This window comes from Mustela lutreola, chromosome 5, assembly GCF_030435805.1.
Source record: "Mustela lutreola isolate mMusLut2 chromosome 5, mMusLut2.pri, whole genome shotgun sequence".
Taxonomy (NCBI): domain Eukaryota; kingdom Metazoa; phylum Chordata; class Mammalia; order Carnivora; family Mustelidae; genus Mustela; species Mustela lutreola.
In genome coordinates this window covers 150,114,827-150,140,456 of record NC_081294.1, presented here as the reverse complement: position 1 = coordinate 150,140,456, position 25,630 = coordinate 150,114,827, and the positions used below count along the sequence as shown (strand labels likewise).

At 37.5% G+C, this 25,630-nt stretch overlaps 1 protein-coding gene across 5 annotated transcripts in view; it reads left to right on the top strand.

Moving 5' to 3' along the window:
- YTHDC2 (YTH N6-methyladenosine RNA binding protein C2) overlaps positions 1–25,630 on the top strand; it is a 77,164-nt gene that overhangs the window by 32,063 nt on the left and 19,471 nt on the right. For all 5 annotated transcript variants that reach the window (XM_059175843.1, XM_059175842.1, XM_059175841.1 and 2 more), the window contains 13 exons: positions 4,460–4,586; positions 4,843–4,908; positions 9,955–10,133; positions 10,573–10,669; positions 10,750–10,837; positions 10,924–11,004; positions 12,965–13,047; positions 16,288–16,393; positions 18,328–18,447; positions 18,764–19,036; positions 21,687–21,813; positions 22,908–23,113; positions 23,450–23,645. In XM_059175843.1, coding sequence (XP_059031826.1) covers positions 4,460–4,586; positions 4,843–4,908; positions 9,955–10,133; positions 10,573–10,669; positions 10,750–10,837; positions 10,924–11,004; positions 12,965–13,047; positions 16,288–16,393; positions 18,328–18,447; positions 18,764–19,036; positions 21,687–21,813; positions 22,908–23,113; positions 23,450–23,645 — 1,749 coding nt within the window. The remainder of the gene's footprint in view (positions 1–4,459; positions 4,587–4,842; positions 4,909–9,954; positions 10,134–10,572; positions 10,670–10,749; positions 10,838–10,923; positions 11,005–12,964; positions 13,048–16,287; positions 16,394–18,327; positions 18,448–18,763; positions 19,037–21,686; positions 21,814–22,907; positions 23,114–23,449; positions 23,646–25,630) is intronic.

The following is a 25,630-nucleotide window of genomic DNA, read 5'->3' as shown; positions in this document are numbered from 1 at the left end:
CCAATGTCCATAATCCCACCCCCTTCTCCCCAACCCCCTCCCCCCGGCAACCCTCAGTTTGTTTTGTGAGATTAAGAGTCACTTATGGTTTGTCTCCCTCCCAATTTGGTGTCTTTTAACTGCTAATTTTTTTATATGTTCTGAGGAGTAAAGTGAAATCTACCTATATAGCTTCTACCCTCTTCTGCCTTTGGGGTGATATTGAGGAGATTTAGTATCTGCTTATGCCTGACAGACCTTCAGGTATGAAGATAGTTATTCTTCCAGCTTTCTCATTTTCTGGGCTGACCAGACCTGACTTCGTCTGTTTGTCTTTAATGTGAGATGCGGTTTAGTCTTCTAAAGAGGCGGTTTTGTCTGCCTAGGTTATGTGGAGTTTGTCCTTTTTTAAAAAGCATGCTGTCCTTTCCTGAGTGTTAATCTTAATGACTACCTTCAAGTTGAGTAGGTCAATCAGCCTAAAAACCTCTACTTTTTACTTACAGTAATTCAGCCTGTGGTCAGGATAGCTCTTTGCCATCCACATTGTCTTACTGATTCATACTGCCTTTGAAACTTCTAGTTCTTTTTTTTTGTTGTTTAATAACTGATTTTAATAAATGAATCCCTCCCATGATTTACTTGTTGTTCTGATTTTTTTTTTTTTTTTTAGTTTAAGACTTTCTGTTTGTTCTGTTTAAATCTCATAATTAAACGGCCCATTGCTTTTGTTTCACAACTCCCCCCCCAGTCTAATTGTTACCTAATATATTAATAAACTTTCTCAGGTTATGAACTCAAGAGGCCTGGGTCACTGACGAAGTGCTGTGTATGCTTTAGGTCAACATTTGGGTGTGGTTGTTCAAGTGGTTATAATTCCATTCATCTACTAATCTAGCAAACTTCTTAAGAAGGAAAGGAAGATCTTTTGGCCTTTCTTGTTTTTGTTTGTTTGTTTTTTTTTTTTTTAAACTTGCTTGTTCATTTATTTGACAGAGAGAGAGTGAGAGCACATAAAGGCAGAACAGCAGGCAGAGGGAGAAGCAGACTCCCCACTGAGCAGGGAGCCCGATGCAGGATTTGATCCCAGGAGCCTGGGATCATGATCATGACCTGCGCTGAAGGCAGATGCCTAAACGACTGAGCCACCCAGGCGCCCCATGGTCTTTCTTATTCTTTGTAAATTTATTTTGGTTTCTATTGCTCTATTTTTTTCTAGCTTATTGGTTATTAAATAATCTATCTGTATTTTGAAATTTTTTGTATTTGGAAACGTTGATATTTGTTCATCTCCAGTTCTCTGGCAGTCTTTTTTTTTTCCCCCACAGAAAAAAGCTTAGCCATCTTAATTGAAAGTTAAGAAAATTTGAGCTCTGAGGCATGTTGCTTTAAAATATTTGTATATTTATGAAGCATTATTCTTGACCTTTTTTTTTTTTTCTAAAAGAGAATGAGAGAGAGAGAGCATGAGAAGGGGGAGGGGCTACAGGGAGGAGTCTGATATGGGACTCCATCCTGGGACTCCAGGATTATGACCTGAGAAGAAGGCAGTTTCCCAACCAACTGAGCCACCCAGGCACCCTATTCTTGACCTTCTTCCTAGATATTTCTCTAGTGTTTACTAGGCTATTACTTTGATGTCATATCCTATGAATCCAGGTTCCTCATCTCTTTTTTCTCTTTTAAAGATTTGTTTTAAAGTAATTATTATTATTTTTTTTAAGATTTTATTTATTTATTTGACAGAGATCACAAGTAGGCAGAGAGGCAGGCAGAGAGAGAGGAGGAAGCAGGCTCCCCGCTGAGCAGAGAGCCTGATGCAGGGCTCGATCCCAGGACCCTGAGATCATGACCCAAGCTGAAGGCAGAGGCTCGAACTTACAACCGCGAGGTCAGAGTCACATGCTTTACTGACTGAGCCAGCTAGGTGTCTCTGGGCCACTCATCTTTTATAAGTGTTTCACTGGACATTTTTTTTATCCTTTCTTCCTTCCTTCCCTCTTGCCTTCCTTCCTTCCTTTTTTGGATTTTATTTTTTTATTTGTCAGAGAGAGAAATAGAGAGAGAGGACAAGCAGAGGAGGCAGCAGGCAGAGGGAGAAGCAGACTCCTCACTGAGCAGGGAGCCTGATGTGGGGCTCCATCCCAGGACCCAGGGATCATGACCTGAGCTGAAGGCAGACGCTTAACCGACTGAGCCACTCAGGCCTCTCTCACTGGATGTTTTCTAGAGTGCAGTATTTTTTTTTTAAGGTTTTATTTATTTATTTATTTGTCAGGGAGAAAGAGAGAGATGGAGAACACAAGTGGGTTCCCTGCTGAGCAAGGAGCCCAGTGTGGGACTTGATCCCAGGACCCTTGGGATCATGACCTGAGCCGATGGCAGATGCTTAACCCACTGAGCCACCCAGGCATCCCTAGAATGCAAGATTCTAATGTCTGAAGCTGTGTGAAGTGAACAAAATGCTATGGTAGCTCTTTGAACAGTTACTGACTTCCCATCTTTTTATTTCTCTTCTAAAATCTCAACCCTTAATTAGCACCAGAGTTGAAAATGCTTCATGTAATCCAGGAAACCTCCTACTTTGCAGGTTTCTTTTTAATGCCATCAGTTTCTCTGTGGAATCCTGTGGAAGTAGCTAGTAATTAGTGAGACAGGCATTCTCTGTCATGCTTACTATGCTAGTCCTCTGTTGTTGCATGACGAATGATTCCCAGCCTTAGCACCTCAGTCATTTGTTGTCTCACATTGTTCCTGAGACTCAAGAATCTGAGACCGGTTCTGGCTTCTAGTGACTGATAAAGTAGTAGTGGAGCTCTTGTCTGAGGCTTTGGTCGTCTGAAGGTTCACGGGAACTGCAGGGTCTGCTTTCGAGAGGCTCACTCACGTGGCTATTGGCAAGAGGCCTCAGGTCGTCTCGTCTCCTCTTTTGGCAGAAGGCCTCAGGTCTTGCCATCCAGACCCCTTCATAGGGCTGGCTGTCTTAATCTTCCCTGGATGTGGCAGCTGGCTTCTTTCTTAGTGAGTGAGTCAAAAGAAGGAGAGAAAGCAAGCAGGAAGCCATACGTACCTTTTAGAGTGAATCATTTGGTTTAGCTCGTACTCAAGAAGGGAACTTAGACTCTACCTCTGGAAGGGAGGAGTACTAAAGAATTGTTGGATGTTTTAAAACACCCACACTTAGTTACACCCTGCTGCTCAAAATACACACATTTTGGTTCTTTTCTCCAAGGCTATCAAACGAATATTCAGCTGAAGCAGTAATTCTCATATAGTGAGTACAGATCATAATCTTTTCAGTCCATTTTAAAACTACATGTTCCTGGCCATCCCACACCTACTGACTCTGAATCTAGGAGTCAGTCCTGGCCGTCTTTGGTTTCAGAAGTAAGGAACCTTAGGTAATTCTCTTGTAAGTCCTCCCCACTTGAAAAACCACTGACTTATATTAATAATGGTTACCAAGTTTTAGAGTATTATTAAACACTGAGGATGATTGGGTATTTATGGAAAATTAAAATTGCCCATTTGCGATTATTTTAAGTTTTACTGCAGAGTTTTTTTTTTTTCCCAGTGATGATTTCTTTTTAAAATCACCAATTTTGTAATTTGGTGTAATTTGATTATAATAGATTGCATTTCTTGAGAAATATATTCTAGGAAGGAAATTAAATTCAGTAGAACTTTAATTATTTTTCTCATGGAGGGCTTTTATGGGAAGTAAACTTTCTGCCAATGTTATTTCCATTAAGCATCTCAGAAAGTAACAGTCTGGAATGATGGGGGAATAAAAGCAAAACAAGAACAACAAAAAATGGTCTTGGACTTTGCATTTGCAGTCTTAAGCATTCTTTTCCAGTTACTGATGAACCTTAACTTTTATTTTTATTTTTTATTTTTTATTTTTTTTTAAATTTATTTGACAGAGAGAGATCACAGTAGGAGAGAGAAAGGGAAGAGATCACAGAGAGAGAGGAAGGGAAGCAGGCCCCCTGCTGAGCAGAGAGCCCGATGTGGGACTCGATCCCAGGACCCTGAGATCATGACCTGAGCCGAAGGCAGCGGCTTAACCCACTGAGCCACCCAGGCACCCGAACCTTAACTTTTAATTCTTTAATTATATCTTGTCATTTGGTGATCAAGACAATATCTGGGCTAGGAAGATTATTTAAGGGTTCTGCAAGTTACTAGCCTTCCTCTTTTGTTCTCATCACCCTGGTGAGCTTGAGACAGCTGAACGACTATCTCTTGTTCTCCTACCTTCCAAATGTCATCCCTCTTCCATCCTGTTTAGACTAAGGGTGCGTTAATAATAGATCTGCGTCCAGGGTAATGTAATACTGTTACAGTGTTGTTGGATGAAGGAGCCAGTCCCAGGTTGATTGTCCTGACACTCATTTCTTTCATTTAAGTTAAAAAGGGATGAAAATGATCGAAAAGTTTGGAAATATAACGTGCATTTGTCTTTTCCTTGCTTTAGTTGATTACAGGCATAGCGAAACCAGTGCAACAGCCCTCATGGTTGCTGCAGGGCGAGGTTTTTCAAGTCAAGTAGAGCAGTTAATTAGCATGGGAGCCAACATTCACAGTAAAGCATCGAATGGCTGGTAAGTATAAACCACATCCCTTCTTGCTGTGTCTCTGTACAGCTCCACATACCGGTTTTGATTTCTTGTGTTTGTCTTTGTACTAAAAGCTATTGTGTAATAATTGTTGGTCCATCTCTAATGGTGAATGAATCCTTTGACTCGGTTTTATACATTTGAGAACATTATTTCTCTGTCTAAATTTGATCTCTTTTTTAAGAATTTTTTATTTTATTTACTTATTTATTTAAAATTTGATCTCTTTGAATTTTTGCAGGATGGCTTTAGATTGGGCCAAACACTTTGGACAGACTGAAATAGTGGATCTTCTAGAATCATACAGGTAAAACTTTATACTGTGTTTAATTAACCCTAACCTGTCTTTTTTAAAGGCTTAACCATGTAAATGACAGCATATGACAAGGTAGGCTATAGTCTCTTTTGCAGAGATTTTCTTTTTTCTTTTTTGAATTCTAAGGAACTTTTGTGTGATTGTTATTTTTTGTTTTTGATAGGGTGCCAGTAAGATCCAGTGTTATAATACTTTTTAAAATTTCATTTTGCAAAGCAGAAGGGGGATTTTCAGTTAAACCTAGTAGATACAACACATGTAATTTATCTTTGCATTTTCCTAGAACCTCATTGAAATGGTAAGGAAGGATTATAAAATGTGTAAGCTAACAAAGTCGAAGAGCTTGGAAGAGGACATCGCAACTGGTGGAAGATAGGAGTAATCGAAGGCTAATGGATCAGTGGTGTTTGACTTAGCAGAGCTGAGAAAATGGAAAGCTCGGTGCAGGGAAGGGAGGTACCAGGGAGAAACCAGCTCATTTTAGCTTCTTAGAGGTTCAAAAACCCCACCCAGAATTGATTGAAATTCTTTCCGAGGAACATTCAGAATTCCAGATTTCCACCTCTCCTGCCATTAGCTGAGATCTCCCTTCCCTACCTTGGCAGGAAGTGGGAAGTTTATTAAAAAATTAAGCCACATGAAGCTTTGGACTAGGGGCCCATCAAGCACAGAGGGGAGCGGTAGTGAGGTATCAAAGAGGAAGGTCCCCCGACAGACTGAAGGCTGAGATTCCATCCACTCCCTTCCACTGCTGTCCCTGTCGCCATTTCCTGTTAGAAGCTTACATTCTTCAGCAGAAAATGGGAGAATTCTTTCCCAGGAAAACAGACCAAGCCGACAGAAAAGAATTAGAATTATGGAAGGTTTGGTATTCTTTTCATTGAAATGACCATCTTTAAGCCAAATAGCTCGACAGTCGCTGCCTGTGCACATGGACATTTTTTGTGCATTCTCTTTGAAGATTAACAAACTGCCAAGCAAGTTTGAGGGGAAAAGTACCCATGATCAAACAACAATAGCAACAAAAAACCCTGGAACTTTGATGGGCTGCGCATCAGTAATCAGAAGAAAACTTCAAAAGCTAATAGAAAATACTCATAAAACAGAAACAATGTGTTATAAAACAGGAACAGAACACAAATCTTTATTCAGATTTTATCTTCATGAGGGCTACCTAAATTTATCCTGTTGTGGTAGTTTACCTTCTTGTGCTGTTGATCCTTCTCAACCTACTCTATTTTTCCTTTTTTTTTTTTTTTTTTAAAGATTTTATTTATTTATTTGACAGACAGAGATCACAAGTAGGCAGAGAGGCAGGCAGAGAGAGAAGGGAAATCAGGCTCCCTGTAGAGCAGAAAGCCCGATGATGTGGGGCTCCATCCCAGGACTCTAGGATCATGACCTGAGCCGAAGGCAGAGACTTTAACCCATTGAGCCACCCAGGCGCCCCTATTTTTCCTTTTGTCTGTAGGACCTGTCACCCTCTGACACATTTTTTTTTTCTTTTTTAAAAAATTAAATTCAATTAATGAACATACGTTTTTAGTTTCAGAGGTAGAGTTCAGTGATTCATCAGGTTTTTTTTGTTTGTATTTTTTTTTTCTCAGAACTTATTCATATTTTCAAGATTTTATTTGAGAGAGAGAGTGTGTGTGCGCCTGTCTCTCTAGTGAGAAGGTGGGAGGGACAGAGGGAGGAGAAGCAGGCTTCCTGCTGAGCAGAGAGCCCGATGCAGGGCTCAGTCCCAGAACAGTGAGATCATGACCTGAGACAAAGGCAGAGGCTTAACCCACTGTGCCACCCAGGTGCCCATCATCTTATTTTTCTTTTTTAGTTTCTTTTTCTTTAAAAATTTCAATTCAATTAATTAACATGTAATATATTATTAGTTTCAGAGGTAGAGGTCAGTAATTCGTCAGTCTTGTATAATATCCAGTGCTCATTACATCACATGCCCTCCTTAATGTCTGTCACCCAGATACCCCATCCCGTAAACTCCCTCCCCTCCAGGAGCCTTTTGTTTTCCATGATTAAGAGTGTCTTATGGTTTATTTCCGTCTCTGATTTCATCTTGTTTTATTTTTTTCCTCTCTTCCTCTGATCCTCTGTCTTGTTTCCTAATTTCCACATATGAGTGAGATCATATATGTATAAATTTGATTTAAAAAAAAAGATTCGGACAATACTTTCAAATGCAATGACACAAATCGTTTATTTAGGTAATTAAAGGTTTTGGCTAAAGTTAGATTAGATATTTAGATAGATATGTAGATCTTAGATTAAATATCTAAAGAAAAGAAAAAGGTAATTTTAAAAGAAAATATATCCAAAGAAAATATGTTTTATAATACATTGATAGCACTTTGTTTTCAACCTATATGAATCAAAAAAGATAAAAATGAATCTTAAGTTAAAATATACTAAAATATCTTTTACACAAGAATATAAAAATGTTTTATTTGAGTTGGGGTTTTGGATTTTATTCTATAGATAATAGTCTCAGGTGAAGTGAATGTTTGAAGTATGAAGTTATTCTTGTTATTTTAATTTCATTAAATGATAATGAAGGTTAGAGTCACAAAGTTCTTAACAGACCCAAATGCCAATTATATTATGCCAGATTTTGTTGTCATTTCAATAATAGCACCCAGAACTAGCAGTCCTTTTTGACATTGATGCTTTGAATGTTCCAGATGTTCTTAGGGTGCTGGGAATAGCTCAGTAGACACTACAGATTACCAAGTAGTAGTAATTTGGATAGTATTCTAATTATCCTGCCTAACTGGGCTTTCTTTTTATTCTGCAGATCATGACATCATCAATTACAAATTTCAAATGTTTAAAATTAAATTTATGATGTTTGCAGGATTACTGATAATTGATAAGTAAAGTTAGAGCTTTATTTTTTTTTTTAAATTATTTGAGAGAGAGAGGAAGAACACAGAGCAAGGGAGAAAGTTGTGGGGGGAGAGGTAGGGGGAGAGGGAGAAGTGGGCTCCCTGCTCATGGGCTCCATCCCAGGACCCTGCGATCATGACCTGAGCTGAAGGCAGATGCTTAAGTGACTGACCTGCCTAGGGGCTCCTAAAGTTAGAGCTTTAAACGTGGTCTTTTTATGATCGGCTTCTGTCACAGCATTGTACCCTCTTCATTTACCTGTTAAGAAGTAAGAAAACAAAAAATTTGGGATGTTTTAAAATGAATCTTAAAATTTAAAATAACTACAGTTAGAATTTTAGTATTTTCTCTTTTGAAAGCAGGTTTAGTTATTTTTCTGCTAAGCTCTTTGGAAGAAATTGGGCAGAACTGAACTTCTTAGAAATTTTAGTAATAGTTACTAGTAATGGCAGAAGATTACATTTTACCTATGGGATGAAAAAGCAAGCTGTTATTTCAGTAATTTATGCTGATTTAGGGCTTTTGGAAGATAGCATAATCAATCTGCTTTTAATATGGAATAACCAAATTGGCAGTCATGTTAAGCTGGCACCGGTAGAATTGTTTTAAATGTAGACTTTGGGGGCACCTCGGTGGCTCAGTGGGTTAAAGCCTCTGCCTTCGGCTCAGGTCATGATCCCAGGTCCTGGGATCGAGCTCTGCATCGGGCTCTCTGCTCAGCAGGGAGCCTGCTTCGTCCTCCCTCTCTCTCTGCCTGCCTCTCTGCCTACTTGTGATCTCCGTCTGTCAAATAAATAAATAAAATCTTAAAAAAAAAATAAATGTAGACTTTGCTTCAGAGTGTTGTTTATAAGAGTGAACAATTAGAAACAACCTATTAAAAAGTGCAAATGATGATCAAAGGTTTGTGTGTTTTAAGTTTTTTTGAGATAAAGTTTACAACCATGTAATTCATCCTTTTGAGTGTACAATTCAGTGGCGTTTAGTGTGTTTGCCTTGTTATGAATTTTTTTTCAAGATTTTATTTATTTATTAAGAGAGAGCAAGCAGAGGGAGGGGAGAAGGAGAGGGAGAGGGAGATCTTGAGCAGACTCTGCACTAGGTGCGGATCTCAACAACCCTGAGATCATGACCTGAGCTGAAACCAAGAGTCGGATGCTCAAACAGCTGAGCCACCCAGGTGCTCCCATGTTATGCAGTTATTATGATAATAATTTTGAGAACATTTTCATCACCACCCCCCAAAAATTCCTGTAATCATTAGCAGGCACTCCTCATCTTCCCCAGCTCTTCCAGCCCTAGGCAACTAGTCTGCTTCCTGTTTCTGTAGATTTGTCTATTCCATACACTTGATCTAAGTGGAATGATATATACGTGGTCTTTTTATGATCGGCTTCTGTCACAGCATGATGTTTTCAAGGTTCATCCATTCATGTTCTAACATCCTTTCTGACTTGAGTTATACTCTGCTCTGTGGCTAGATCACAGTTTGTTTAACCATTCTTCAGTTGATGTACATTTGGGTGGTTTCCACTTTTTGGCTGTTATGAATAATACTAGTGTGAACATTTGTGTACACCAGTTTATATAAACATATATTTTCATTACTCTTGTTTATAAACCTAGGGGTGGAATTGCTGGGGCATCTGGTAACACTGTGTTTAACATTTTGAGGAATGGCCACATTGTTTTTCGAAGTGACATCATCATTTTATGTTCCCATTAACAATGTATGATGGTTACAATTTCTCCACACCCTCTTTAACACATATTATCTTCTGTCTTTTGATTATATCGTCATCCTACTGGTATGAAGTGGTATCTCACTGTGGTTTTGATTTTCATTTCTCTGATACGTAATGTTGTTGAACATCTTTTCAATGTGTTTATTGGCCATTTGTATGTTTTCTTTGGAGAAGTATCTTCAGATTGTGTTTTCGAAAAGCACTTATTGATAGATTTTACTTTGGATAATGTATGTGTAAGCCAAAACATGAATTGTAGCTAGGACGTTAAGTATCATTTACCCTCCTTAGGGTATATTCAAAATTTAAAGAAGGACATCATGGGAATCATTGACTTTAAAGGATTACTGTTTTTGATGAAAATTGAGTTGGTCTTTTTTTTCTTTTTTTTAAGTGCTTCACTGGAGTTTGGAAATCTAGATGAAAGTTCTCTGGTTCACACAAACGGAAGTGACCTCAGTGCAGAAGACAGAGAGCTCCTGAAAGCTTATCATCACAGTTTTGATGATGAAAAAGTAGACTTGGATTTGATCATGCACCTTCTTTACAATATCTGTCATGGTTGTGATGCTGGTAAATGAGTATTGTCTAAAATAACTAGAACAGCAAAGTGTACTTCAGTTTCCAAGATAATATTTTGTGTGTACAGATTTTTACAGAATTCCATTGGCTTGGCAGTACTGCATAAGTAATCTCTTAAGTGTCCTAAGTATTACACTTTATCAGTATTTCAAAACTAGTGATATAGCTCATCATAGCTGGGCCTGTCGATAGTTTCTGGTTTGTAAAGCCAGAGATTTAATATTTTATTTCATTTATTTTAAAAGATTTATTTATTTGAAAGGGAGACAGAGAAAGAGAAGGAGCAGGTGGTAGGGTAGAGGAAGAAGGAGAAGCAGGCTCCCCCAGGATCCCAGGATCATGACCTGCACTGAAGGCAGCTGCTTAACTAAGCCACCCAGCTGCCCCGAGATGTGATTTTTTTTTTTTTTTTAAATCCTTGTTTTCCAAGGTGCAATATTAATTTTCCTACCTGGATATGATGAAATTGTTGGACTGAGGGATCGCATCCTGTTTGATGACAAGCGGTTTGCTGACAACACACATAGGTAAAAGCTAAAGTTTTATATTTGTTGCTCTAAGTAACTGATAGGTGTCATAGTGTATTTTCCCTTTCCATTGTCAACAGATACCAAGTCTTTATGCTTCATTCAAATATGCAAACGTCAGATCAAAAGAAAGTATTAAAAAACCCACCTGCCGGTGTTCGAAAAATAGTAAGCTTCATACAGTTTTCTTTTGTCCATTGCAATAGCCATTGGTCCTGTATTCATATTAACTGTGATGTCACATCCCCTTGCAGATCCTTTCCACCAATATTGCTGAAACCAGCATCACAGTCAACGATGTTGTCTTTGTTATTGATTCTGGTAAGGTGAAAGAGGTATGTGTAGATAAGTTGTATTTTGTTTAAATGAAGAGGGTTACGTTACATTCCAATAAATGGTTTTATGATTCATTTTAATGAGAAGATGGTTCTGCATGAATTTAACATAGTAATTGTTGATTTCTCCAAAGTGAATATTTTACCATAAGCAGTTCAGAATGTAGGATCTAATTATTGTAACAGATTATACAAAAATAAAAAACAAAACAAACTAGCTTCTGCTGATTAAATACTAGGAAGAATGTAAAGGGTTGGCTAATTACACTGAAAGTTTTGTCACTGTATGGGAATTGGATTACATGTTTTGTATGCTTTCCTTCTTTCCTTCTACATATGGGCATGGAACATGTCCCTCTTCTTCAGAGTTAATCTCCAGGGCTCCACATGTAGTGGGTATTCAAAAGACATTTTGTTCAAGAGAACCATCCTGAGACAGTGCAAGCAGTCAGACCAGACTTCAGCAGATGCCAGTTAGCAGCCACACGGGCCCAGCATCTGCTTTTATAAAAATAAATATCGCTGGAACACTGCCCTGTTCACTCTTTTGTCTCTTGTCTGTGGTCGCTTTCACACTGCAACTGGAAGAGTTGCAACAGCGACCCTCTACAAAGGCTAAAATATTTACTGCCAGCCCAGATATAAAGAAAAGACAATATTTATTTTCTGTTAGCACTGGGATGCTCAGCAGTTCTCAATACCCTTCATTTTGGTGGATCCTTTCACGGAAAGAATGGAAAGTGATAGAGGTGGTTGATTTTCAAGGGAAGATCCTGTCTATATTGTGGAAAGCAAATGATGTCTGTTATAGTGGATAGCAATGATCATGTTTTAATGTGGGAAAATTTGTTAATTGCTTTTTAATGTTTTCAATGTAATTTTTAGGAATATCTTACAGAAAACAAAATTTTATTATAAAATTTGGACATTTCAGTATAGTTGGGTACTATAAAGAAGAGATATGTTTTATTTTTTTATCAGAGGTTAATGATGCATATTATCACAAAGTCTGAATGGTGAGTCAATGAAAATTCAGATTTTATTGCCCTGATTATCTAAAGCTGATGAAGTAGATTTTTAATATCTTAGAAATTAATTCCTATAGGTGTCATTTATCAAGTAAACCATGGTTTGGAACATGATGGTAGTGTCAAGTTATTTTACATACAAAACTGACAAATATGACATTTTATTAAAAACCACATAAGTAGCATCTTTTCTAAAAATCCCATAATTAAACTATTATAAGAACACATTTGTATTTGCTCTATTTAGTTATTTTATGAAAGGGAAAGTATAAGTCACTGAATGGTTAAGTGTATATTTTAGTTAGGAATGCATTCTTTAAAAATCTCTACAGTAAATTTTGGCTTTAGATTAGTTAGGGAATATAGAGGTGATAACGGTTCTTTACTTTCTCTTTTACAACATTCTGGTTAGGCTAACTGTTCGTAGTTCAGCAGAGGGTAAAATGAAAAGGAGTAAAAATTCTTCACTTGGGGATAGGATTGGTTCAGTGATTATTGTTATTCCTCCATATCAGCTCCCTGGCACATATTTTAGAAACTGTCTTTCCCTGATCATTCCTATTCTTCCTGGTGATAGAAATCTGATAGGAAATGACCTCAAGAGAATAGATTTTTCTTCAGTCTTGATGTCTATGAGTACTGACTACTATTATTCAAGTGTAGCAGAGAGGAACAAATAACTAAACAAGGCAGGGAATGAGGAAGTTTTTATAGCTCTTCGGAGTTTATTTTTCATTCTTTTTACTTAGAATGTTTGTAACCAGATATGGGGATTTTTTTTTTTTAAAATCTGTGCCCCATTCTAAATATCTAATCAAAAGGGGCTTCGAATTAAACTTGGCATGTTAAAATATATTCATAATACTTCTTGCTATTTCTTCTTAAACACCTTTTATAAAAGTTTTAATATGAAGATAACTTAAATATTACAGAAATCCTTTGATGCACTGAATTTTGTTACAATGTTAAAAATGGTGTGGATTTCCAAAGCTAGTGCCATACAACGAAAAGGCAGGTAATGTATATTTAATGTACATTCATTCACTCAATTGCCTATAAAATGGAAACATTTTGATATATATTACATATTTAATGTATATTCTGCTTCTTTCTATATTAAATGTTAACATTTTCATGTTAGTCTTAATTCTTATATTGTTTTTTTTTAATTTTTAATTTTTTATAAACATATATGTTTATCCCCAGGGGTACAGGTCTGTGAATCACCAGGTTTACACACTTCACAGCACTCACCAAAGCACATACCCTCCCCAATGTCCATAATCCCACCCCCTTCTCCCAAACCCCCTCCCCCCAGCAACCCTCAGTTTGTTTTGTGAGATTACATTGTTTTTGCAAGGCAAGGCATTTCAGTACTTTCTTTAAAAGTTGAATTCAGGTTATGTTAAAAATTTTTGACTAGTATAATCTGTCCTCAGAAGATGTAAGAAACTTAAAAAAAACAAAATTGAAAGGAAAATATTTTAAATATTTGCAGTATAGGACAAAGGGCTAATTGCTATATTATGCAAAAAACTCATTAAAATAAGTTCATAATAACCAACACATTAACCTCACATACACTACCTCATATATGCCAGAATAAGTGCAAATTAATGAGGAAATTTTTTTGCTTATCACCAGATTGGCATTGATGAAAATGTTTAACAGTACCTACAACAGAGTTGGCCAAAGCATGGGCCAGTAAGCTTTCATAGTTTGCTGATGGGAGTGTAAACTGCTGTGACTTCTTCAGAGGACAGTTTGAAACTGTTTATCCAAATCTCCCCTTTGCCGGTGGATTCCGCTTCTCGTAGTTTATCCTGAGTGTACCTGTGCATGTGCCCAGACGTGTGTTGAAGAATGTTTTCCACAGCACTGTTTGTAATAGTGAACTCTCTGGAAGTTTGGTAGTTAAATAAATTATGCAATAGTTGTGCAATGGTATATTAGACTATGACGATGAAAGATGTGGATGTTTGTATTGTTTTATGTGCGATGAGTTCTCCAAATATATTATTAATTGAAAAAAGTAAGGTGTACAATATGCATCTATAGTATTTGTACTTAATATATATGTATAGTGCTAAATAAATATATATGTATGTATATATGTATTTAGGGCAGAATTGCATTGACAGATCTGAGAGAAACATTAAAAAACAATTGTTGACTCTGAGAAGGAGGATTTGTGGAACTCTTTGAAGGAAGGAGGATTTAATTTTCTTTTTTTTTTGTAGTTTGGTTATTTATTTTAGTATGTACTTGCATTACTTTTTCTTTTTAAAAAAGGGAAGATTTAAAAGTATCCTATTTATCAGTAATCATTTGACTAATTTTTCTTGCATTTTAATAGGAAAACATCTGATACTGACTTTAAAGCAGTGGCTCATGTGCTGAAGCTGGTGGATGCATTATTTCTGTACTTTATAATTTCATGGAATGTTCTTGAAGGCTTTTGCTATTACCGTACCAGTCATTTTCCTATGACAGGGTGTGGCTTGATAACACTAGCTAAAGTTAGTTAGTAATACTCCATCTCTTCATCGTGTTTACCTCTTAATCGTGTTTACCTCTTAATCGTATATTATCCGGGAGGAAAATCAGAAATTATAGGAATTTTCCTTGTCTTATTTTTCAGCCTATTTCTTTTGACAGCCATTACTGTGTAAGTGTTAGGGATGCGACAATGAATAAACTGTAGTCTGATGAGTGAGGTTTGTGGTGGGGGAATGGTGCAGTCCATCCTGGAATCCAGTAAAATAAGCAATTTTAATACCATGTGATTTGCACTACAACTGGATAATGCTTCTGGAGGAGTGAGGGTAGACTCTGAGATAAATACAAATGAAGAGTTTTTTGAAAAGGCTTTTCTAGCAAAGGCAAGGCACGCACAGAGGCCTAAAGGCAAGAGTGAACAACAAAGTTGTCTGGATGGAGTTTAGTTTAGAGGAGAATAGTGAAAAAAATGACTAAGTTGTAGACACGTCCTTAAGGATCATTTTGTGTTTCCTCTCTCTTTTTCTTCTTAATAAACCAGAGGATGACATGATTTTAGTATTCTTTCATCTCCTTGAAGAATGAATTGGTAGAGACAAAACTGATGGCAGGAGGATCCAGTAGGAGGCTCTTTCATTAATACTTGGAATTTACAAAAAGGGAGAGATGACAATAGTCTGGATTGTGATAGCGGTGTTAGAAGATATTAAGGAGAGCAGTATTGGGGCGAGTGTGTGTCCAGGAGCAAGGAGTAGTGTGGAGTCAAGGATGTCATACAGGTGTCTGTGTTAGAAACTTGTGTGGATGGTGGTGCCCTTGTCGGGGGAAATGGGAATAGCGGTTATGTTGGTGAGAAGAATTAATCTTTGGTTGTGTTGAGCTTGGGTTGACTAGAAAATCCAAGTGGAGCTAAGAGGCTTTTGAAGTATGGGTGTAGGGTTAGGGTGAAGAGATCTCAGTGCATGAAAATTAAAGTCAGGAGGATACTTACGATCCCCTTGGGAGCGAGGATGGACTAAGAGAGCAGAGGGCTGAGGTCCAGCCTCACAGGAACACTGCATTTAAGGACTGGCGAAGGATGGAAATGTCTCAGAGAAGGCTGAATAGGAGGGAAAGCAGAGGGGTTGATAGTGAGGACAGTACTGATGAAGGAAGCAGTGGTCCAATGTCTCATTTTGTCACTTGTAGCACAGTGTGTTGTAGCTTTGTGATGGGAGGGATATTTCTGAATCTCTATCGCTTAGCACATTCAGCCTGGCCATTAGCTGATACAGTGACTCTGGGGGAAATGAAGAGAGGCTGCTTTCCTTCAGGATATTTCTCTCCTACTTCCCAGAAAGTGATACAAGTCTCTCTGGCGACAGGAACTGCCACTCTCTGGAGTTGTGTAATGCTTACTTTGCACAGCTCTGAGCTGTGGGCTTGTGCATGGTGCTTGTGTCAGTTGAGTAAAGCAGATGAAACGTCAATTACCGTGTATTTTTTCATTATTTTTACTCACTTTCATGTGTATGTCACTTACAGATTTGTTTTTATCGTTACCTTAGTAGGTGTATCAGGTAGGTGTCATTCGTAAGTTTTTATGAATGATGCCTAGACAAGTGACGTGCCTTCTGGAAAGATTCGGGAGGGAATCACAGTCAGCTGTCCTGACACTGGTCCATTGCTCTGTCTTCTAAAGCACACTGCTTTTAGAGTTGCCGTGGTCTAGTCTTTATTCCTTGTTTGAAGCTTAATTTTTTATTTCACTTTTAAGGGCAGGGAGATGCAGACCTGGAATTTGTTTCCGGCTGTTCAGTAGACTCCGATTCCAGAATATGTTGGAATTTCAGACTCCAGAACTTTTGAGAATGCCATTACAGGTAGAAATGTACTGAACTCTAAAAGGCTGCTTTCAGGGGTGAGGGAGGAGAGGGACCACTTCAACTTAATACCAGTCGAACTTTTAAATGGTAATTCCTAAAACAAAATTATAAAATATATATGATGGGAGGTGGTTATGTATCTAACTAATATTTTTTTTCTAGACAAGAACATTTAATCCAGGGAAGTCTGGGTGGCTCTGTCAGTTGGGCAACTGCCTTCAGCTCAGGTCCTGATCCCAGGGTCCTGGAATTGAGCCCTGCTTTGGGCTCCGTGCTCAGTGGGGAGCCTGCTTCTCCCTCTCCCCTTGCCTGCTACTCTGCCTGTTTGTGCTGTCTGTCACATAAGTAAATAAAAATTCTTAAAAAAAAGTTTAATCCATAAACCTCCAAAATTTTATTTATTTATTTATATATTTTTTAAAGATTTTATTTATTTATTTGACAGACAGAGGTCACAAGTAGGCAGGCAGAGAGAGAGGAAGGGAAGCAGGCTCCCTGCCGAGCAGAGAACCCGACTCCGGGCTCGATCCCAGGACCCTGGGATCATGACCTGAGCCATAGGCAGAGTCTTTAACCCACTGAGCCACCCAGGCGCCCCCAAAATTTTAAAGGACTACTTGAGTTCATTTAAATTATGGTACAGTTTATATATATATATATATATATATATATTTTAAAAGCAACATTTTAGAAGTCTGTCAACCATATAATAGTGTTCATCTTTCACATTCTCATTGAGGATTAGAAAACAAATTATTTAAATTCCAAAAGATAATAGCAAAATTTCAGTTTAAGATGCTGAGATTAATCTTGGTAGTCTGGAACTCAGTCCACTGAGATTTCCTGACCTTTACTAATTGTTTTGAAAAATGGTTTTCTGACTTCACACTAGCCAGACGTTGTAGTTTCTAGGGAAACCTACCAGAAATACATTAATTTGGTTCTCTGGTGTGCTGAGCCAGATGCTAGCTTCCAAACTTTTTTAAAGATTTTATTTCTTTATTTGAGAAAGAGAGAGAGGGCGTGGTAGGAATGGACAGAGGGAGGTGAGAGAGAAACTCTAACTAGACTCCACTCTGAGAGCAGAGCCTCACTCAGGACTTGATGTCATGACCCTGAGATTAGGGCCTCGGCTGAAAACCAGAGTCAGACATTTAACTAACTGAGCCACCAATGTGCACCCCCCCCCCCACTGTTCTTTTTATTTAAATAATTTTTTTTAAAAAACATTTTGTTTATTTGACAGAGTGAGAGTGAGCACAAGTAGGCGGGAGTAGCAGAGGGAGAGGGAGAAGCAGGCTCTGCACTGAGCAGGGAGCCCAGTGTGGGGCTCCATCCTAGGACCCTGGCATCATGACTAGAGTGGAAGGCAGATGCTTAACTGACCAAGTCATCCATGTGCCCCTCTACTGTTCAATTTTTTTTTTTAAGATTTTATTTATTTATTTGAGAGAGGGAACACAAGTGGGTGGCCGTGGGAGGGACAGAGGGAGAAGCTGGCTGAGCAGGGAGCTTGATGGGCTTGATTTCAGGACCCTGGGATCACGACCTGAGCCCAAGGCAGACATTTAACCGACTGAGCCACCCAGGTGCTCCTCTACTGTTCATTTTAATCAGAAGACTCTGCTAGTCTGTTTGGGGACTATGTTTCCCATGATTTCTTTCTCTTTTTTAAAGATTTTATTTATTTGAAAGAGAGAGAGCATGAGCAGGGGGAGTGGCAGAGGGAGAAGCAGAAGCAGTCTTCACGCTGAGCGGGAAGCCCATGAGATCTGGCGCTCAGGCTCGATCCCAGGACCCTGGGATCCTGACCTGAGCCAAAGGCAGACACTTAACGACTGAGCCACCCAGGGGCCTCTGATGATTTCTTTGAAAGTCAAAATCAACATAAATTTCAGCATTTCAAAATGATTTGCTGTTCTTGTTTACAGGAACTTTGTTTACATACTAAGCTGTTAGCTCCAGTGAACTGTCCTATTGCCGATTTCCTTATGAAAGCTCCTGAACCCCCACCAGCTTTAATTGTAAGAAATGCTGTACAGATGCTTAAGGTTGGTGTCTCCACAGTTTTATTTTACCTGTTTTACTTGAAATTTAAACACAGTGAGGATACATCTTACTGAATTTTGTCCTTAAAAATGTTATCTTAAATAATCATGTACTTTGAATAATACTCTCATGGTAATTATAGTAAAACAGTAGAGTTCATAGTTCTTTTTTATATAAAATATGGAAAGCAGAATTTTTTTTATAAGATGTAGCAGAAGAAAATTAACATTTTCATTTCCTGATGACTTTTTAGGTATGTGATTTGATTAAGCATAGTTTTTGGTCGTGTCAGATTCTGTTTTGTGTTCTTTTATTTAGACAATAGATGCAATGGATGCCTGGGAGGATCTCACTGAGCTGGGATATCATTTGGCTGACTTGCCGGTAGAGCCACATCTTGGTAAAATGGTCCTGTGCGCTGTTGTTTTAAAGTGTCTGGACCCCATCCTCACAATTGCTTGCACGCTAGCCTATCGAGACCCTTTTGTCCTGCCAACCCAGGCTTCTCAAAAACGGGCAGCTATGCTATGTAGGAAACGCTTCACTGCAGGGACTTTCAGTGACCACATGGCCCTTCTCCGAGCCTTCCAGGTATGGTTTATTATTGTCATTTCATTTCTGAACATGGTGTTGCCTATACACGTATCTGGGGCAAGTGTAATGAATTCACAAAGAGACACGATTCCATTAATTTTGTTTCATTCAGAAGTCATATTTTATACTGGCTTATAAAAATACCTTTCTACTGTTAATGTGCTGGAATTATCAGTTTCTACCTTTTTTCTCTTTCATTTTCTCAGTTTTCTCCATGTAGGAATATGTGAATGCATGTATTTATGTTTATTTACTTGTATTCTTTTTTTTTTTTAAGATTTTATTTATTCCTTTGACAGAGACAGATCAGAAGTAGGCAGAGAGGAAGGCACAGAGAGGAGGAAGCAGGCTCCCCGCCAAGCAGAGAGCCCGATGTGGGACTCGATCCCAGGACCCTGAGATCATGACCTGAGCTGAAGGCAGAGGCTTTAACCCACTGAGCCACCCAGGCGCCCCTTGTATTCATTTTCTAATACTCAAGTTCCTACTCTTTTAATCCTATTTTGGGTAGGGAATGCACTAAAATTTTAGTTAAGAAGCAATGTATATTACTCAAAGTGTATAGAACAAACATTGGAAGAAAATTACCTTGAATTTAGTATCTATTTATTGATTTCTTTTTAGAGTACATCTTTTTCTTATGTGCTCGCAACACTGCACTACGAACTTAATTTTATAAAGTAAAATCCAAATATCACTTAAAACTTTTCAAGATAGGAGTAGTGAGAAATTGAGGAATGTGATAAATGAGAAAGCAAAGATAAGGAAAATGGGATTCTGAGGGAAGGAAGTGATACGTAATTTAGAATTTCAAATAATGTGGAGAAGATGATGTTACTTCTTGAAAAGGTAGACATGTTATTTATCCTTAAATTCTCTCGAATGTAGGCTGTGACTATACTTTTTTCTTTGTGACTATACATTTTTTCAAAAAAATTTCATTTTGTTTATGCAGAAAATACTCTTTTTCCAGGCATACAGGAATTTTCTGTTATATATAGATTAAAAAAAAATAATGGCAAGCTGTTTTGTGAGCATCATTGAACAATGGATAATATCATGCTATTGAGTTCATTAGATACTCCATGTTATGGTAGATTAGTTGAGTGGATAATAGAGGGAGATTTGGTGTAGAATTCCTATGCATTCTTTGTTTTTTCCCCAGCTCCTTCAAAAGCAGAGAGGATAAAGTACTGCCTTGGTCTTTTAGTTATATTCCAAAGTAAGAAAAGTCATTTTCAAAGAGGAGCTCTCTTATACTGCATATAGATGGTTTCTGGAAATCTCACTTCCCATTCTCAGATAAATTAAGAAGAGGTTGATATAAAGTTTTTTTTGGAGGACAGGAGTGGTAGAATCCTTACATATAAACGGTGTTATGGTGGCTTAGTTAAAAACCTCCAGTACTTCAGTGGAAGAAGACTAGCAGACACATCTGAAAAGGTAGATGTTTTTACATAGCTGGTCCGTTTAGGTTAATGGATACTTTATTCTCATTAGGATTTTATAAACTGAATGGCTTTCATAGCATTTGAATATAAATTAATGATAAATTTTATTTAATCATGAAGTCTTAGATTTTTCTTATATTTAATTTTAAAATTTATATTTTTTAAAAATTGAGATGTCATTGACATATAAGATTAGTTTTAGGTGTAAAACATAATGATACTATAATTGTATATATTGGGAAATGATCTCTATAGTAAGTCTAGTTAACATCCATCATTGCACATAGTTACAAATATTTTTCTGTTGTGATGAGAACTTTTAAGATTTACTCTCTGATATGTTAGATTTATTGTGATCATTTCATAATACATACAAATACTGAATCACTATTTTGTATACCTGAAATGAATATAATGTTAAATGCCAGTGATACCTCAATTTAAAAAAAAGTTTACAAAAAAAAAAAAATCTACTCTTTGGGTACCCGAGTAGAGCAGTTGTTTGGGCATTAAGCCCCTTCTGCTCAGGTCATGAGATTGAGCCCCGCATTGGGCTCTGCACTCAGCGAGTGCAGAGAATATCATGAATATCATGAGACTCTCTTTCCCTCTGCCCCTCTGCAGACTCTCTTTTTCTCTAAAACAAATAAATCTTTTAAAAAAACTATACTCTTAGCAACTTCCAGATATACAATGTAATGTTATTAACTATGGTGACCTTGCTGTAAGTTACAGGACTTAAATATTTTATAACTTTAAGCTTGTATCTTTTGACCCTCTTCACCCCACCTCTCTCTCCTCCCCTGCCTCTGGGAACTACCAATCTGTTCTCTGTATCTTTGAGTTTTGGGTTTTTTGTTTGTTTGTTTGTTTAATTTTGTTTATTTATTTGACAGAGATCACAAGTAGGCAGAGAGAGAGGAGGAAGCAGGCTCCCTGCTAAGCAGAGAGCCCAATGCGGGGCTCGATCCCAGGACCCTGGGATCATGAACTGAGCCGAAGGCAGAGACTTTAACCCACTGAGCCACCCAGGCACCCCTGAGTTTTGTTTTTTTTTAATAAGGGCCTAGATTTTATCAAATAATTAGAAGGAGAATTGACCTTGACCTCTAGCTAATGTAAAGGTTTTCAGTTACTTTGCAGCCTAACTAAGGAATTTAGTGAATGTATCTTGTTATATAATTATATTTTCGTAGGCATGGCAGAAAGCACGAAGCGATGGGTGGGAGCGAGCCTTTTGTGAAAAGAATTTTCTTTCACAAGCTACCATGGAAATAATCATTGGCATGAGAACTCAGTTGCTTGGTCAGCTTAGAGCATCAGGTAAAATTTTCCCTAAAAAACTTACTTAGACCACTGAGAGCACCTTACATAATTATAGCTATTTGTGTTTTTATTGTTAACTGATGCCATCTGATATTATTTTTATGACATTTTCACATTGTTTTATATCTTGTATATAACAAACTGCTTTGTAGACTCCTTTGTGATTTCAGCTTTTGTTTGTTCGTTAGAAAAACGATATTGTAGAAGCTGTAGTTGAGAAATCTATGAGTACCTTTTGATACTATAGGCAGTGAGCAATTTATAGTACATTTGTTGGCAAAAAGCAATTTAGATGTTGTTCTGTTTTATCACTTTAATAAACAGCTGTTTAGCTCTATAATAGATTTAAATATATAAAAGTAGGTTGATACAAATGTGGTCTTCATATTTTTAGAACATAAAACGCTAGTAATCTCTATTTAAGGCACTTTTTTTTTTTTTTTTTAAGAGAATGCCAGTATTGTTATGTCAGTTTGGAATTACTTCTTTAAATTTCCTTTTGTTAATTTTTTAATAAATTTCCTTTTGAGTAGCATAGTACATTGAGAATATAGTCGAAAAATACCAGAGCCCAGATGCATGGATGAGCTAAAGAGCCAAAGTAATAAAAGGAGTGAACCAAAAGGTTTTAGAGTGGTCTCAAATATTAGGAAATATGAAAGGCTTTGGAAATTCAAGCAAGAGTATATGTATTGCCGTCACTCTAGAATTCATGTCTGTCATAACCAAAATGTTATTAATACCAGTCAGAAGAATGATTTAGATTTTCAGCTATGATTTTAGTATATTTCTTTTTTAAAAAAATTTTAGTACATTTCTGATAGCATCTTACAATGAACTTTATAGCAAGGATGTGTATTCTTTAGAAGTCCCTAAGTCCCCCATACTTTACTTTAGCCTGAGCAAACTTAAACTTTCTTAGAATGTTGATTCTGTATTTTAAACTTTACAGAGGAGATTTTATTAATTATTGTGGAATTTGAATATCATGAAACGTGCATGGGTTAGTACAATTTTTGTAAGAAACACACATGTTTGAAAGTATATTTTGTGCAATAGTGTGTTGTTGTGTTTTTTTCCCCTCCGTCTAGGCTTTGTTAGGGCACGAGGTGGCGGTGACATTCGAGATGTTAACACAAATTCCGAGAACTGGGCTGTCGTTAAAGCTGCCTTGGTAGCAGGCATGTATCCTAATTTAGTCCACGTGGACAGAGAAAATGTCGTATTGACAGGGCCGAAGGAGAAGAAAGTTCGGTTTCATCCCACTTCAGTTCTCAGCCAGCCTCAATATAAAAAGGTAAAATATTTTTAATGCTCTTAGGCCTTGAGGTGAAAGTAATCTAATTTACATAGTTGAAGAGCAACAAAAAGATGTTTCACAGACCAAGCAATTAATTGGCTATATATGTATAATTAAACATTGGAACAAAATTTTGATGTAATCTTAGCATTGGAAGAGGTCATGTGTTAGGTAATGAGGACTTGTTTTCCAGCTGCGTGAGCAATGACTTGCTTTACTGTTTGCCTGACAATATCTGTCATCTGTTGCGCTGAGGGACTTACTGCAGGTTAAAAGTATGGCCAGTAAAGTAGGTGGTAAATTAGTTAAGATTTTGATTTCTTTTTCTGATAGATTCCTCCAGCCAATGGTCAGGCTGCAGCGATTCAGGCACTGCCTACAGATTGGCTTATTTATGATGAGATGACCAGAGCTCACAGAATAGCTAACATTAGATGTTGTTCGGCAGTGACCCCTGTCACCGTGTTGGTATTCTGTGGACCAGCGAGGCTGGCAAGTAATGCTCTTCAGGAACCTTCATCGTTTCGAGGTAAATGGATCATAAGGAAATACAAATCTATTTGAAATGAAAAAAAAAAAAGATTTTTTTTACTAGACCAAATAAGATTTGAAATTCCAAACACATATGTAGGAGTAGCTCTCTTTTGATATATTGAGACAAATTAAGAAAATACTAAAGTGTACCTCAGTTCTTAAAATTGATTTCTAAAGTAACTCGTTACTGGTTTGTGCATTTTTGGTTAATTTTGCTATAGGAAGTTTACTTTTCTCTCCCACTTGAAGTTAAATAATAGTTTAACATAAAGGTAATTGTTTAAAGGAAATCGTAAGAGTGACCCATGACCCCATTTCCCTTATGCAAGCAAACACTTTTTATATTATGTTAAGAATATTGGGGCACCTGGGTGGCTCAGCCGGTTGAAAGTCTGCCTTCTGCTCAGGTCATGATCCCAGGATCCTGGGATCAAGTCCCATATCGGGATCCCTGCTTGGCGGGGAGACTGCTTCTGTCTTCCTCTGCATCTCCCCCAGCTTATTCCTTCTCTCTCTCTCTCAAATAAATAAAACTCTTAAAAAAAAAAAAAAGGATGTAGCCAAAAAAAAAAGATTATGTGATTTTATAAAGTTATATATATTTTTTATTTTATATCCTGCTATTTTCATTGTACAAAAATATTTATATTAATGGCTGCAAAATATTCTATCACTTAAAAGTGGCAATAATACATTTAAAATGTTCCTTTGTACTTGCTTGTTTTCAAGTTTTTGCTGTTCAGTGATTCAGCAAATATTCATTGGTCAACTCCTATATGTCAAGGATGCTAGACATTGAAGATGTAACAGAAAACAGTATAGACAAGGTGTTTTGGTCCTTAAGAGTTTACATGGTAGTGGGGGGTAGACAGTAAAAAAGTAAATAATCTGCATGCTACTATGAAGGAAATAAAGAGGACTGCCTTAGGGGGGTAACTTGCTTTAGAAAGAGACCCTAGAACAAGTATCTCTGAAGGGGTGTGATTTGAGTATAAGACCTAAAGTATGAGACGCTGTTAGGAAGAGAAGCAGATTCAAAATGATTCTGGAGGTACTGCTAATTGCTGGATTGAATGGGTGGTGAGTGGAAGGGAGAAGTCAGTAACTTGCAGGATTTTGGCTGTGGTAGCTTGCTGGAGTAACTTTTTAAAATTCTTTTTTCTTCTTGATGTTCACCTTGGATGGTTTCTACCGCCCTGTCTTCTAAATCACTGATCCGTTCTACTCATCTAATCTGATGTTCAGTCCTTTTAGTTTATATTTCATTTCAGTTCTTATATCTCTCAGCTTTCTCTTCATATACTGTTTTAGAAAGCTTACATGATTGTATATCACATTTGGCATCTTTGTTTTTTTTAAAGTATTCATTTATTTAAATCATCTCTACACCCACCATGGGCCCTGAACTCACAAACCCGAGATCAAGACCTGAGATGAGGGACGCCTGGGTGGCTCAGTTGGTTAAGCAGCTGCCTTTGGCTCAGGTCATGATCCCAGCGTCCTGGGATCGGGTCCCACATTGGGCGCCTTGCTCGGCAGGGAGCCTGCTTCTCCCTCTGCCTCTGCCTGCCATTCTGTCTGCCTGTGATCGCTCTCTCCCTCTCTCTCTCTGATAAATAAATAAAATCTTTAAAAAAAAAAAAAAAAGACCTGAGATGAGATGAAGAGTCAGCCACTTAACTGAGCTACCCTGGTGCTACATCTCCTTTTCTTCTTTTAAATTTGAAACTTATGAATTTACATGAGCTTTTCTTGATTTATAGTGTTTTCATTCCCTTCTTTATGTTCTTAGTTTTCTTCTCCATCCGGTTAATATTTAAAGATTGTGTTTTGATTTTTAAGTTCTTGTCTTTTTTTTTTTTTTTAAGATTTTATTTATTTGAGAGAAAGAAAGAGAACACAAATTGGGGTGAGGAGGGGCAGAGGGAGGAGGAAAAGCAGACTCCCCGCTAAGCAGGGAACCTGATGTGGGACTCGATC